Source organism: Chaetodon trifascialis, chromosome 24 (assembly GCF_039877785.1).
Source record: "Chaetodon trifascialis isolate fChaTrf1 chromosome 24, fChaTrf1.hap1, whole genome shotgun sequence".
Classification (NCBI taxonomy): Eukaryota; Metazoa; Chordata; class Actinopteri; order Chaetodontiformes; family Chaetodontidae; genus Chaetodon; species Chaetodon trifascialis.
In genome coordinates, this window is record NC_092079.1 from 6383161 (window position 1) to 6399847 (window position 16687).

General features: G+C 44.1%; 1 protein-coding gene across 1 annotated transcript in view; it reads left to right on the forward strand.

The window, feature by feature from the left end:
- Positions 1–4828: 4828 nt before the first annotated feature.
- Positions 4829–16687, forward strand: part of nid2a (nidogen 2a (osteonidogen)) — a 33808-nt gene continuing 21949 nt past the window's right edge. The window contains 8 exon segments of the mRNA XM_070957941.1: positions 4829–5119; positions 5121–5339; positions 6797–6982; positions 7229–7345; positions 15022–15123; positions 15229–15368; positions 15648–15780; positions 15863–16207. Of these exon segments, the coding sequence (XP_070814042.1) occupies positions 4913–5119; positions 5121–5339; positions 6797–6982; positions 7229–7345; positions 15022–15123; positions 15229–15368; positions 15648–15780; positions 15863–16207 (1449 nt within the window). The 5' untranslated portion in view covers positions 4829–4912.

Genomic DNA, 16687 nt, shown 5'->3' on the forward strand with positions numbered 1-16687 from the left:
GCGAGGCGCGCGGCACTGTGATGAGGCAGGCATGAATGGACCCGGGGTAGAGGGAACGATGCGGTGACGTCACGTGGTACGGGTACACCCCCGGTGGTTTGCATAGAGGCTAGAGCGAGCCGAGGCGCTTCAAGCCTCACCGTGGAAAGCTACTGGAAAATACCTTTTACCTCTGTGCAGCTGAAAGATGTTTGAAAGCTATTTGATTTGAAAGAAAGCGTTTGTATACATTTCTGCAAATGTGCACAGTCATGTAATATTTGAATTTGTTTCACTTATCATTTAATCTATAGAGAGAAAATAGTCCAAAACCTCGAAGTGTTATATTTGAGATGAGATAAAACAGACCCAAAGCAGCGTATTCTCTCACTGGAGAACTGGGATCAGGAAATGTTTAGTGTTTATCACTTAATAAATGAATTATTGATGTTCCAACTTGTACATAATCCATTTTCTTTTGATAATTACTCAAGTAAATTGCTCATTGACTCAGCATTAACGTACATTTACATAACTACAGATTCTGTCACTTCATGTGTTTTGAATTATGCAAAAGCTGCAATCCTTTTCGCTCCCTGAATCGGAGTTTCTCAAAGCAAACAATATGGGACAAGGTGTCCCAAACTGTGCACATGTCCTGACCTGCAAATAATGTGGCTCAAAAACTAAAGAGGAAAAAAGGATGGAGAAACAGTTATTTTTTTTATTACGGGGAGGCTCATGTAACCCTCTGTGTCTGTGTGGGTGGACACATGTGTTTGAGCATGTCCTGTTTTCTTCCCCCCTGAATATAAATTCAGCACATCCAGCATGAAGGATGTGTGTTTTTTCCTGTGTGTCTTTCAGTGTGGAGATTGCATGTTGTTCTCCTGGGTGTCCTCTCACCATCACATGGATTTGAGGGCTTAATTTCCCATCGCGATGTCCTCCGTTCCCTCATGACCCTAAGACGATGGAAGACATGGCCAGTATGACAATTTCACATTTTATTGTTTTGCTTTTCAGGGTTGTGTCATGCTTTCGATGGTTTTGTGCAGCGAGGACGGCATCAATCACAAAGGCATCTGTCCATTTTTAGTATTTTTAACCCATTTTAAGATTCAGTTTGCTGAAAGCCCTGAAATGATGTGCTTTTATTCACATTGATAATTGTGATATATTGCCATTATGCCGTCACTGCTTCCTCTCTCACTCCACCTCTCTCCTTTGGCCTCCACCTGTCTCTCTTTCTGCACTTTCTGTCTTTCCAGAATGACCTCAGGCACTTTAATATGTGCCTGAGCTGAGGAGGTGTTGAAGTTATGGTGTGAGCCACATAAGTGTTTTACAACCTGACTCGCCAGGCTCTGAAGGTTGTTTCTGCTTTTGACAGCACTCCTCAGACACAGGAATCCTGTGCTCTTCTCTTCTCAGCCACTTTTTGTCTTTGTCTGTCTGTTGCGTCTCTTTCTCTCACTCTATTTTTGAAGCTCAGTCTCTTCATTCATATCTCTCTCTGTCTCATTTTGTCCTTGCTCTATTTTTGTTTGCTCAAACAGCAGAGGCCTCTTTTACCTTGTCCTCTGCCCTAACTGACACCAAAATTCCTTTCCTTTCCTTTCCTTTCCTTTCCTTTCCTTTCCTTTCCTTTCCTTTCCTTTCCTTTCCTTTCCTTTTCCTCTCCTTTCCTCTGTTTTTTCTTTAATTTTCTGAACCAATCTCTTCTTTTTCCTGTCATTCCCTTTCTTTTCCTTTCCATGTCCTTCCTTTGATTTCTTTCTTTTTTCCTTCCTCTTCCTTCCCTTTCCCTTGCCTCCCCTTTAATTTCCAACCATTTCCCCCCTTTCCTTTCCTTTCCTTTCCTTTCCTTTCCTTTCCTTTCCTTTCCTTTCCTTTCCTTTCCTTTCCTTTCCTTTCCTTTCCTTTCCACTCACTTGCTTCCCTTTTCTTTCATTTTCTTTCTTTCCTACCAAAGCAAAGTCAGACAGTAAGTGTTTAGAGGAGCAACTGTTTCCAGATTTTCATTCAGTGACATTATTGCACATGAAAATGCGATTACAACATATCATGTCCACTTGTGATAAAGAGCTGCAGTTTTGACTTTTATTCATAAGACAATAGTTCGAAACAGAATGAACAAAGCAGTCAGTTGGTGCAAGTATAAATATATCACCTAAAATCTATAAGAATCCAGATTTGTGAAGCTTACTGATCCCCCTTGAGTCCATATTGATTGAGGTGATAAGACAAAATACTCGGTTGGGCTTCTTAAGTGGTGATCCTCACTGTCTGTGTGTGCTCTTTATTTAGAAGCAATTCAATTATTTATCAAGGTCTTAATCCACAAATCCACTGGTTTGCCCTGCTGGTAAACAGCCTTTGTTGAGGGCTTGGCATGAGTTAAAGTGCTGACAAGTGCTGTATATATTGTTAGTCTCTCCCACACACACACGCACACTGCGCCACTGCGAGGCTTCATTTCTCACGTCACCCATTTATGTCAGCAGAATACACTGGTGTGTGCGCGTCCAGCCTGTAATGGTCCTTGTCTGAATCATTGATGAGTTGATTGATTTTGTTGAATATTTGATGTCACAAATGAAGCTGGTCAGTCGGTCAGCAGCCTGTAATTACACACAGTAATACTGGAAAACATCACCAGGGAGAGGAGACGTGATCAGATTAGATATTCATGATTAAACTAATATATTTATGTGCAATGCTTGTACACATGTGATCAGGGTGTTTGCATGTTCTGGCTGAATCTAGTACTGATTATAATCATTTAATTAATGGTAGACTGCAGACTATAGAAATAAAGGTAATTGCTTGCATTTGCAATGTAAGACATAGATAATAGTTTTCACACACCAAATAAGTGAAATACTGCTGATGCTGTCAACGTGCTGTGTTATCATTTCAGCCTTGCCTTTGGCTCCACCTATTGGTGCCTCTGGGTAAGTACAAGTATTGTCTGTGGCTGAACAGGATCAATTAATCAACACTGGAAGGTATTCTTTTTGAAGGTGTCAAAGGAATCAAAATCTACAAATGCTCTTTATCTAATTCTCTCACTGTCAGTGTTAACCAGTGGTGAGCTTAAAACTACTTTTAGAGCTATACAATGAAAATTATTCAGTCAGTTGTTGCACACTTTGATTGCATATCTAATTCTTTATATGGCCTCTTTGATATGACACTCCAAATGGTGTCCTGTTTGCTTTGGTTATCTTTTAGCTTTCTCTAGATTTATTGATTTGTGCCAAATTCAGCTGATTGGACTTTGATTAAGCTGGGCACACACCTGCGTACTGTGCAATCGATCAGGGGCGATGAGCACAGCAGCACAGAGGGCACCATTCAGTGATTCTCCGGTCTGATGAGACTCCAAGCACCACATCTGGTGAAGTCCAGGTGCTGCTCATCGCCTGGGGTGGTAGCCTTGAATAATCCAGCCGAAGCTGGGCCTGAACCCCAGAGACCATATGTGGAAAGACCGAAAGATGGGAGCTTCATGGCATTCACCACCCAGTGTGAAGGTGAAGGAAACTGACCAACATCGAGCAAGCGCTAATTCTGAAGGGATGTGAAATGTGTCTTTGGTTTGTAAAAATATCAACTCCATAAACTGAAGTGTAAAATACAACTTCATGTGGTCTGCCTATAGTTTTACAGCCATCACTGCACAGTGTGTAACATTCAGAATGGATTAATGCTCTATAGCGCCCCTCAGTCTGCTCTTCAGTCAGTGAAGCACATGCTCTGCTGGACGGACGCCATGTGTTTGACTGACCCGTCATCCACATTCCACTTGTATATCTGTGCGTTTGGGATAATTGTCTTTTCCATGTTGTCCTAAAACTGTGTGACAACGATAATGATGATGATGATGATGATGATGATGATGAACTTGTCCTCTCTTGACAGTGCCAAAGCATTTCAGTGCTGGACCGTGGCCCATCCTTGGACCTCTGTTTCCCCTCTGGCTGTTGCTGCCTTGTTCCAGATGTTTGGATCTGGATCCTCATCTGGAGACATGGCCTCACCTCTTATCTCCCTGTGTTTGAATTGTGTGCTTTACAGTGGTTGTGCATCATGTGTGTTTTCTGCAGTCTGTCCTCTTGCCAGGTCTCTGAGGTCATGTGGTTCAGGCGGCGAAGTTGCTCCACATTTATGCCTGCAGTCTGTCGACTGTCATTCTCATTTTTCAGCTCTAATTTTACCAGTTTGCTCTGAACTCATGACATCTGTGGCATGTCTTTCTGCCCTGAGAGAGGGAGAAACAGGGCAACGCAGTAAATACACAGGTTTAACAAGCTGAAAGTAGAGAATGATCATTTTCTGGAATAACTTTTTGGTAACTATCTATCAACTGTTTCAGGGGGAGTTGAAAACCAGTGCAGTGAGGTGACTTGTACGTGCTGTAAGCTGCAATGTGCTGTTTCGGACAGTAGGTGGCACACAAGGTTAAGGCTGCATCCATTGACTTTTAATGAGAAAAAGTCAAATCAAACAGGTTAAAACAGAGATAGAATAACTATGTCATAATTGATGACTGATTAAAGTCTTTTCAAAAGAAAAACATTTGAACAAAATATAAGATGCTAAGAAGGAAAATGCCTTTCGTCGTCTTGAATTAAAACGATTTACTGCAGATTTAAATCTGGATTTTAGGGGGTTGTAATATCATCTGTAATATGTTTTAAGAAAAAAAAATATATATAGTCCCTATGCGTTTCTATGCAGCGAAATTCAAACTGTCTGAATTTATGCAGGTTTTCTTAATGCGTGCGTGCGTGCGTGCGTGCGTGCGTGCGTGCGTGCATGTGTGTGTAAAAATATTACAGAATGTCTCTTTTTCATTGTTGTGAAACAGATAAAGTTACATCCGGATTAAAAACGCTCTATTTGTCTTTTCCCTAATACGAGCCAGATGTTACCTCCAGCACCGGGCCCACTGTCACTCACGCCGCCTCTGGCCAATGAGCGCGGGCCTAAACTCCTCCCTCCCTCCCTGCGGAGTGTCGGAGGCTCGGTGAGGAAGAGGAGAGCTCTCCTTCTTTCTGCTGCTCCCTCTCAGTCCATCCGCACCTCTCTCCTGCTTCTCCCTCTCATAGTGCAGAGCTGCTCATTCACCCCCCCTCAGCTCTACAATGGAGAGAGGGGAAATGTTGGCTGTGTGTCTGCTCTGCTGGAGCTGCAGTGTGTGTGTGGTTACAGCCATCCAGAGGGCTGATATGTTTCCTTATGGCACCCTTAGTGGAGATTTGATCCTTGCAGAGGGCGACGATGAAACCTCCAAAGTACTGTCCCTGCCCAGAACTTTATATTTCTACGACTCCGCCTTCTCCCAGCTATATGTAAGTACAGCTTGATTGATTGTCATTTGCATGCGTGTTTTTGGCTGTGGAAGCGTGAAATTGTTCTCTTAAGTTAACGTTTTGCAGATGATGCGCGCAGCTGTTGGATGCGCTCCGCGGCAGAGCGGTGGCTGTGTTTTATGGGGCCAAATGGAGCGAGTCATTAACAAGTTTGAATGGGAAAATTGGGCTTCTAGCACTCAATTTTAAACATCTTCAGCCTATATGCCTCATGTGTGACTGTAAGCGTGTCACCCATGGGTCATTTGAAGAAATGGTGACATTGTGGCAGAAAAAAACTATTAAACATCACCCAAAAACTTGGAGCCTAATTGCTGTGAAACCAGTGGTGGCAGAAGTATTTGTAGAATTTACCAAAAGTAGAAATACCACACCATAGAAATACTCCATTCCAGGTAAAAGCAATGCAGGATTCTTACTTGAGTACTTTGCATACTTTTCTTGAGTATTTGCATTGCTTTATACTGCAACTACGTTTGCCCAGCAGTTTATAAAGAGAGCATAATGCATAATAATGAGTACTTGCAGGACTGTTACTTCTAACAGTGTTTTGGCACTGTGGTCTTTCTGCTGAAGTACTTCCCATGCCACTCCAATTAGATCTCCATTACTGATGCATTAAGGCAGTATTTAAATGTTGTGGTCAGTGGTGAAATAACTTTTTTAGAATTTCCTTCAGTAAAAGTGGCAGTACCACAATGTAACACTTCTCCATTACAAGTTAATCTCCTGCAATCCAAAGCTTAATTAAGCAGATATACAGAAGCATCATCAATAAAATTTACCGTAAGTATCAAAGTAGCTCATTAAGCACACAAACAGACACTGTCAGTGTTGTATTGGAGTGTATTGTGGGATTAATGTTACTAAAGTATTAATAACAGGATGTCTATGTTGTAGTTGAAGTAGAAGTACCTCAAATCTGTACTTAACTACAGTACGTGAGTAAAAGCCCCTACCTCCATCCCACCACTGATGAAAAATGTGTGTAGGGACAGACAGGGTCCAGACCTAGGGATCTTTGAAGGGGTCCCAGAGGTCCTTGAGGAGGTTCCAGTGGTTTATGAGGGGAATATTGGGGTTCATTATGTGGTTCCTGGGGTCCATGAGGGGGTTCAAGCTGTGTCCAAGGAGGTTCCAGTGGTTTATGGGTGGAACCTCAGGGTTCATTATGTGTTTCTAGGGGTCCATGGGGGGGTTCCAGCAGTGCCCAAGGACGTTCCAGTGGTTTATGAGGGCATATGGGTTCAGTGGGATGTTCCATGGATTCATGATGGTTGTCCAGATATTTCTTAGAGGATTCTAAGTTTTCATGATGGTTTCTGAAGGATTCTGGGGTCCAAGATGGTCTACAGGAACATGGTTGGTATCCATAATTTAAGTGCTGGTGCCATCATCTGTGCTCATTGTTAATCACTGACTCTCTCTGTGTGCAGGTGGCCACCAATGGTATCATATCAGCCCAGGACCTGCCGATGGAAAAGCAATACGTTGACGACGGCTTCCCCACAGATTTTCCTGTGGTGGCTCCGTTTCTGGCTGACATTGACACCAGCGGAGGACGTGGACAGATTTATTACCGGGTGACCGAAACACCCAGTGTCCTGAACAGAGTGGCACAGGTCTGTTGAGCCACTGAAACGAGAAATCGAGTCCAGTTTTATGATTGTAGATTGACTTTTGTTGTCTTGATAGACGGAAGAAACGGCTTGCACTGTACTTAACCACACATCTGGATTCTTCCTTTTTTCAGTTCGTCATCCATTAGTTCAGTCCATTGTACACTCCGTCTTTCCTTTTTGTTGTTTTCCGTCTTTCCCTCCATCATTCATTCATTCATTCCTTCATTCATTCCTGTGCTCAACCAGGAAGTACATCGAGGGTTCCCAGATGCTAAATTCACACCCACCCATGTTGTGGTAGCGACATGGGAGAACGTCGCGGCGTATGAGGAGCAAACTCGGACCACTGGACCGTCAAACAAGGTGAGATGGATGGGAGGGGTTGCGAGCACGAGCTCCACGCCTCCTTGCTTGTTTGTCTGTGTGCTGATTTATGAATGAATGAGTTATCGTCATGTAAACAGGCCACATATCCCCCACTAGCATGTTTTAGTTCTCGTGAGAGACACAATCATGAATTCCTGGAGGACGTGCATCACTTGTAATCAGCCTGGGGTGGGGGGTCTATTTGTAGTTCCTCATCCCCTCCTAATCTGCCTCTTAACCTTTTGAAGGGTTCAGAGGTCATCTTTAAAGGTCATCAAAGTGCCCCGTCCCCTCCCGACTTGTTATCCCCTCCTCCAGTTCACACACAGGTGGACACAAACATGCTCTGACTGTTCGTGCTCTCATGCTCTGTTGGACATCACTTCCCTCCCTGTTTGTTTCCAGTTAAGAGCTTGGTTTAGCATTACAGCACTCATCTCCAGCACTGCAGTTTCACCTCAGTGATTATTCAGAGTTTCTTCCACAAATTTCATATCTAAGAAAATACACAAACAAGTTGTAACTCCTATTATTTTTCCTTGTCTTGCTTGATTTGGGGGATACTTATGCTGTATGTTTTGGAACTTTTGTCAGCATAATTTGAGGGAGACGTAAACAGGATGTATAATGTTTCCATAAAGTCTGTTATTAGTTGTGAGATACAACTTGAGCCATGTTTTTTTAGTCTATATTTGCTTATGTTTGGCAAATGGAAACCATTAAAAGTATGTCGAATTAACAGTTAGCAGTTCCTGTTTGCATTGTACTGAGGAATGTACAGTCAACAATAACTGGATTACTTTGAGGCTGAACAAAACTTAAAAACATGATGATTCTCAGGCAAGTTTGGGATATATGTCGAAGTCTTTTTTTCTATGAATCCTTAGAAGATTTATGAACACTTAATCACAATGACACATGCCGTAAAAGTATCCTCAGGAGGTGTAAGTCGCAGTGCAGCTTGAAATATGCGCATCATGTCTGTGTGTTCACATTTGACAGAGTTAGGAATCTGAAAGGGAGTGAAAAGTTTAGTTCCTAATCATGGCAGCTGGGCTGTATGGGTTTTAAACTGCCTCCATGAGCTCTCTGTCTGCCTCTGCTGCAGCGCCACCTGCTGACCTTGTTGGTGAGCGAACCAAATCATCGGACTAAACACATTTAACTAACTTCCAGTTGTTTTTGGAGCACCGGCGTGCACCTGTCCCTTTCACCTCACACTTTGTCGTTGCCTCACATCTCTCCCTCCCCAGCCCTGTTTCAACTCTCCCGCGACCCTCTGGGGAGGAACTCCTTATTTTTACACGTCCGTAATTTTCTAGGAATTTCTTTGGAATCGTCCTGGAAAGAAGCGTGTAATTTGGCACTGATTACAGGGAAAATAGGACTTTTCTCGAAAGAAAACTCAATTTAAACCCAAGTAAACCTGCATTCATTATTCACTTATTAGTAGAAACTTTACTCTCGCCTGTAGACAAATCTCATATGTGTCTTGCATTCAACCCTCCCTGCCTCTTAAAATCTTTTAAACCGCACAGCACCGCTTTGTAACGCAGGCTTCCTGTGAAAAATGTTAAGACGACGGCGCAGACGCACTGGAGGCTGAGTGTAAGTTAATCCCTGGGAACGACTCCAAGTAAAGCCAGGCCTACTGAACTTATCGATCAAACAAACAGTGCTTTGTTGTTCCTGGTTTGTAGCATGTGGGATGGAGGGATGAAGGGAGTGGCAGATTTGAGGAAAAACCCCAGGAGATCTCCCTGTGTCTCTCCCTCTCATCTGTTCGTCCTTTTTCTTTACTCTCATGGTCTCGTTTCTTTTATGCCTCCATCTTTCTTCTTGATTGATCAAAAGCTAAACGTTTAAATTGTACAGTGGGGACACGCGACATTAAGCCTCTTACGTTTCTCATTGGTGAGGGCTCCTCTTGGTTGCGCTGCAGCCAAACGGACAAGCGGTTTCATCTTTTCTGAGCCTCAAATAGCAGAGTTAAGTCTCCGGGTCCAAATGTGCTGTTGACCAAAGGCTGATTAGAGTCCACTTCTTGAAGTGTTTTTACATGTGGTGTGTTTTCTTATTTAAAGGCTCTGTCTGGCTTGTCAGATTGGAGCAGTCGGGGTCCCGGCTGGGATTTGCTTCAGTGGGTCTGTCTTCAGACTGATAGCATCTTCCTTTGAAGTGATTAGCCAGAGGTGCTGGGTGGGGTGCGTTGGGGGTAGAGTGGTATGTGTGTGTGAACTGATTAACCTGAGGTGTGTGTTTGTCAGGATGTGTATCAGGGGTGGCGGGGTGGAGTAGCGTTTCGGGGGGAGGGAGCAGGCTGTGTGGTGTTTGGGGGAAAATAGGAAAATAGAGGAGAGAAAGTTCACATCCAGAGAAAGTGGGGTTGTGTTTTCTATGAAATTAGTCCGAAACAGGCTATTATCATGATTGGAAAGTAATTGCCTCTCTTGAAACCTAAAACACACATTCTGTTGTATCGACTACCATGTTGCTAATGACCGGAGCCATTTACACGGAGAACCTGGCCTTCTGTATGTTGATCTTATAAAAAGTGTCGACCAGGCTTTGCTTTCAGCAGCATGGCGTTAATCCTACTTCACACAAGGACACCTGTCATGTTGGTGGATGCATGGCAGAATTGGTTAGTCCACCACTTCGATCAAGGCTGAAATATCTCAACAGCTATTGGCTGAATTGCCATGAAATTTTATTCAGATGTATTTATCCAACTGACATTAGTGATGACTCCATTCTCCACCACTTCGGTTTACGCTTGTTAGCCGATGTGATAAACATAAACACTGTGCTGCTAAACCTCAGCATGTTAGCATTTTGTTGTTGGCATTTGGCTCAAAGTATGACATATCAAAGCACAGCATGTCTGCAGAATCTGGGTCTTGTTAAAATATTTCACAGCGCTTCTTAATACTGAACAGTGCGTCATATTTCTCAATTAGAAAATAAGAAACACACATCTACATCATATTAAATGCGCTGTGCTGTGATGCGTGCCAAAGTGCGGGGTGCAGAATATTGAAACACTTTGACAGGAAATGGTACAGAGGGACAATACAAGGAATGTTTTACAATATGTACAACATTGCACATCTGTCCTCTAGTTCCCTTCCCAAGAGCGTTACTGTATGCGAGCAGCAATTTGAAGAGGAATGCGATTTTACATTCGACCACAGTCGAGCATTTCTCCCCCTCGAGCTCTCTTCAAAGCTGTGTGTGCAGAAGAGGAGAGTGGGTTGAACAGCATATAGCATATCTGCTGTGTGAAGGTCAGATTGGGCTGAGTGAATGAATAAGTGGTCTCCTCTGTTGGAGCTGGCCCTCGCCTTTCATATTGCTCTCTTTGCCTATCTTCCTCTGGCCTCTTCTCTGTTCTTTTCCGGAGCACAATAGGAACTATTGTTTCTGTTAGTGTTGTTTGTTGTTTTTGGGGGCCCCCTTGCAGTGACACAGGGGGCATCCCTTGAAATATGTGTATCCTCCTTCAAAGGAGACTCTAACTGAACTTCAGCTTTCATAATATGTTATTCTATCCTTATGCCATAGGACAATTGACAATTTGCTCATCAGTGTCCATTGAGCCTGTCTGTACCATAGCCTCACCTTAAGCAGTCGAGCTCACTAAAAGAAAACAGCCGTTCGAGTTGAGACTTGGGATCTTGGCGACTTTGCTAATTACTAGTACAGTCATCGTGCTCTGGTTTGTAGTTGCGGTAAAGATGCTCATGTTCGCAAACCTTTCAGGATCTAAGAAAAGCAGCTCTGGTTTTACCCACCATGTGTTCTTGAGTTGATCAAAAGGGTTTTGAAAAGCTTTCATAAGCCCCGAACTTGTACAATTTCCTCCAGCTTTAGAGGAGCGGGGAATCCTTTCGAGTGCAGCCGAAGTTAGAACAGGAAAGTCACCCAAACGATTGGAGCAGGGATTTTCATATGACAACGGCAAAATACTGACTGTTCCTGGCTGCAAGCCTGGTCTGTGTGTGTGTGTGTGTGTGTGTGTGTGTGTGTGTGTGTGTGTGTGTGTGTGTGTGTGTGTGTGTGTGTGTGTGTGTGTGTGTGTGTGTGTGTGTGTGTGTGCCAGTTCCCACGCTGCAGGCAGTTCCGTTTGTAGCACTCTGGTGAGGCTGGCAACTGGACTGCAGCTGCTCTCTGTCTCTCTCCTCTGCCTGTTTGCAGCTGTCCTGCGGCCGACAGGCTGGAAAACCAGCAACCAACAAACAAGTGCAGCCCGTTCACCCCCGGCTCCCTCCACCTCTGTCTTTCTGTCTTCCTCGTGATGTTCCAGGCTAACCATCCAACTCTGGATAATTATGATATGATTCAGAACATTTGCCACAGAGTGCTGAGTCACTTTTGAAACACAGTCAAGATGAGAAGTTAGTTGAGTATCTTCATGTAAGGCAGAGTAGACTAAACCATACATAGACAGAGTAAACCATTTCTGTAAATAAACAAATGCTAAAAGACCAAACTAAGGTAAAGACTAAACAGAATGAAACACAAGATTAATTCCACACAACGTCTGATACATGTTGCAGCCGTCGTAGGGTTTGCAAAGGTCTTAAGAAGCCATACGTTACATATACATTTTACACGCTTTGTAACTTGGTGTCAGCTAAAACATGCTTGACAGCATTAAAAGCTTCCCTTTGAAACTGCTGAAAGACATGAAGCGTCAACCCTCACAGTATACATGAAATGTCGTCACCTTAGCTTGGTGGCGAAACCCGCCTTTGAAGGAGTAGTTTTGGCATTTTGTGCTGAATATGAGGCTAGAGCCAGGAGACAGTCAGCTTATCTTAGCGTTAGACTGGAAACAGGGGGAAACAGCCTGCCTGGCTTTGGCCAAATGTGACAAAATCCACCTACCAGCACCTCTCAAGCCCACCAATTAACATGTTTTATCCAGTTTGTTTAATTAATGCAAAGAGTGTAAAAATGGCAAATGACAGGCAGCAAGTGGACTAATCATTTTTACTCCATGCTTGCTGTGCGGATGAAGCAAATGACATATAATGTGTTAATTAGTACATCCAATCTTACTGCTGAGCGACGCTGATCATCTGCTGGCTGTAGAAAATCAGCCACATGTCTTCTGATCACCTGAAATGAAACTGACTTTGAAGCAGTTCCTTGGAATAATATGTTCAGTTTCTCCTCAATTATCTAAACAAACTTCCCGTGTTTCATTTAAAGCTGTTCCTATTCCCACACCTTTCAACACCCACTGTGCAGCAGACAGAGCTCACAGACTGATGATGTCGCCACGTAAACCCGACACGGTCAGGACGGCCCTGACAACAAACATTTACTGGTCCCGGAAACAATTAGCGGCTGTGCGTGTGTCTGGTCAGTGCGAGGTGTGTGAGGACACCCTTTTAAAAAGGTGTTACAAAAAGCCCATAGGGAGGTCGTGGGCTGTGTGCACACACTCACATACACACTGAGCGACACACTGTCTGAAAGTCTTTGATGTGTGTTGGCTGCAATTTGTTGTCTTCCAGCTGTGAGTCTGTAAAACACACCAAGACTACTTTACGCACAGACTTCAGAGACAGCAAATGACCACACAGACAGAGGAGGGATGGAGAAGAGAGCACAAGTCAAAGAAGTAGTTTGACATTTGCTTATTAACATGAAATTTGTTTGTATGAGCCATATAAACGCTGAAATGTCAAATCAACAATTAGTGGTTTTACGCTGGAGTTGGAGTCTTCCTGCTGAAACATCTTTGGATCTACTTCCCCTTGTTCTTTTTCTTTAATTCCTGGCTGTGAACATGCACCGTTGTCTTATTTTCACCTAGCTTTCAGCTAAAAGCTAATGATATGCTAACATGCTGGCAGTACTAACATGCTGATGTTTAGCAGGCAGCGCTGGATGAAAAATGAAGGGATCACTGAAGTTAGCACAGTTCATCCTGAGGGAGACATGAACGTGTGTACCGACTTCCACGGTGATGCAAAACCACAAATATCGATCTCACAGTGGCACTCGAGGAAACTTGGGTGTCATCAAAGTCAGTAGGATGCGTCTTCTGGGGACCATTAATATCTGAAGCATATTTACTGGCAATGCATCCAATAGTTGTTGCGATATTTCAGTCAGATCAACACAGAAAAGACGACATATTATGTGTGGACAGAAATCCGAATTGACAAAAGGAACTTTTCAGTCACCTTTCCGTCCAAAGCTGTCTTCTTTTCTGTCTCCCCATATTTCTCCCATTGTAAACCAGACCTATGGCCTCCCTCCAAACACCCCCCTGCATCCTTTCATCTCTACATCTCTCCATACCTCTCTCCTCTACCCCCTCCTCATGCCCTTCTCATCTTGTCTCTCCCCTCTCCTCTTCCTCCTCCCAGGAAGAAGGAGGGGTAGCAGGAGAGAAAACATTTAGAAGGGCATTCAGACAAAGAAAAAGCAGATCCCCCCCCTCACAGCTCCAGCGTCTTCGCCTCCTTGAAGACAGAAAGGAAAAAAAAGAAAGAAAGACCCCCTCCTCACTAATTACATTGAGCCTGGAGGCTACAAAGTCCTCCCCGCCCACAAACAACAAGATAGTTTAAAGATGTTGATGTAAACAATTAGGAACACACACATACATTCACATGAGACCGTAGTAGGTGGAGGGACATGTGTGCTCGTGTTTGTGTGTACGTACGTGCACCCCATGTCTCACATTGTCAGGATGTCTGGTTTACATGCTGTAACATCGTCATGAAAGATGTCCAGACACACAGGAAGACAGCTGTGGAGATCAGCATCTGGGCTGGGGGTTGAGAGACCGAAGTGTGTGCGTACACTGCTTAGTCTGTGTGTGTGTGTGTGTGTGTGTGTGTGTGTGTGTGTGTGTGTGTGTGTGTGTGTGTGTGTGTGTGTGTGTGTGTGTGTGTGTGTGTGTGTGTGTGTGTGTGTGTGTGTGTGTGTGTGTGTGTGTGTGTGTGTGTGTGTGTGTGTGTGTGTGTGTGTGTGTGTGTGTGCGCAGATAATCTGATTCTGTCCCAAAGGAAAACATGGAATCACTCACAGTCTTCCCCTCATTCACCAAATCTGTGTTTTTTTAACTGTGGTTTTGGGAGGCAGAGTGGGCTGGACGCCCCCACGCACACGTAGGAACTAAGTTCCTCAAGTCGTCTGTTTACAAAAGAAGTTGGGGTAGAAAAAGTTCCCTGATTCATCAGTTTATACCGCCTCAGTTCCTTTAATCCATCCTAATTTGTGCAACATCCAAACACCGAGGTCAGTAATGCCAATCAGTGCTGGTCAGAGGAGGGAGGGGATGTGCAAAGGGTGAGAAGACTAAACCTGGATCCCAGCAGAGCGAGAAATGAGAGGAAGAGGAGGAGACGTGGGGGGGTGGGGGGGGGGTGTGAAGTTTAAATATGAGGAGTGAGTGTTAGAATAATTTGAGGGTGGTTGAGCTGGCCTGACCCGGATCACACAGGAGGTGACACCTCTGACACTAGCAGAGCTGGAAATTATTAGCTGTGAGTGAACTGCAGACTTATTGTCCATCAGAGCCAGAAAAGAAAAACTAAATCTTTACCCCAAAACTTTTTAGGTGGAATTTGCTGATTAAAGTTTCGTTGGTGTTGGTCCCTGTTTTCATTCTGGTTCAGACTGACGCTGTCTCCCTTCTCGCTCTTCAGCTCAACACGTTCCAGGCAGTCATCGGTTATGATGAGACCGACTCGTACGTCCTCTTCCTCTACCCTGAAGGTGGCCTCAACTTCTTTGGGACTCGACCGAAGGTAAACTGGTTTTACAGAACGCCTTAATTTACCACTGCAGCGCTTGTAGACATGCACTAATTAATTCTGGTGTATTCTTACTTTTGCACTTTTTTCTGCTCGCAGGAGTCTTACAATGTGGAGATAGAGCTTCCTGCTCGAGTTGGCTTCAGCAGAGGAGAAGTCACATATTTGATCTTCTCCCGAACTGAGGGACCTCACTACAGCGTTACCAGCGATGAGCAGAGTGTTAAAAACCTCTACCAGTAAGTAGAAATCCTCAAGTTTGCATCACAGATCTCCTGACAAGCAACATTGTAATTAAACTGAGCATTGGCTGTTTGCTAATAGTGGCTAGCAAATCCGAAATCAACTCTGAGGTTGAATCTGTGTGGAATCAGATGAGTCTTGATCTTCACGAATGCACACAGAAGGATGACACTTTACAATAAAGAAAGCTATGGTAGTTAGCTTATTGCTCACTGGCTAGCAGGCTAATTGAGCAAAGCAGTTGTCGTTTGACTGACTGGTTCCTCGCTCTCCAGGGTTGGTAACACAGGAATTCCAGGTGTTTGGCTGTTTCACACTGGGAGCCGTTACTCTTTCAACAACATCGTTCCTGCATCCATTGGCGGCCTTCTTGCGACTCCACCATCCGGAGGATATGGCCTCTCCCTGGTAATTTAGCTTCATTCTATTTACAGTTGTTTTCTTTGTGATACAACACGTCCTCTGACTCCCCCATGATTTCTGCCTCCAGGACACCACCACCCCTGAGTACGGTGAGTTTGAGGAATATCCAGACAACACTTTTGACCCTGACAACCAGGAGGAAGAAGACGATTACCCTCTGACAGGAGGGGACCCCGAGTTCCAACCAGCCCCTGCTGGTGGTGACCACTCAGAGTCCTTTCAACCAGCAAGTCCTGATGCTCCCTCCTCCCCTTCAGAGGATTCTGGTCGTCAGGTGTCGTACGGCAGCGTAGATGTGCCATTGACCTCAGAACCCAAGTACATCTCAGAGCCAGAGGAGAGGCAGTATGCTCCCCCTAATCCTCCATTGCCTGAAGGAGGTGCTCCGTTGACTCCAGAACAGCAACCACAGGTAACACTAAAGCGTCCCTTCAAAGGAAATGTCAGGCAAGACATCTTGTAATGTACGTTACTGTAAATACAAATTTGTGTAAATCAGAAACATCTGAACGAGAAACACTGCAAACACCATAACTTTGTTTTATGTCCCAAGAGCTCACGCAGACGGCAGCGCTGTGTGGTAACCCCTTCAGATTCTCTGAAAACCCCACTTGCTGCAGTGGGTATGAAAAAAAAGAGGAATTGAAATTGGCAGTGCTGAGAGTTTTGTAATAATGATTTGAAATTGTAGTCGCTTTTTGTAAATTCTGTGGTTATGATGGAATGCTGTTTTGGAGACAGTAGGGTGGTGTCAACAGAGAGCTGCCATAGCTCGATCAAGATACCCTACACACTGTATATAATATGTAATGTATGCACAGCTCTCTGGTTTATAGCATCTGGAGAGAATTAAACGGTATCGCTTGGCTCTCAGTGACAACAGGAAAAACAT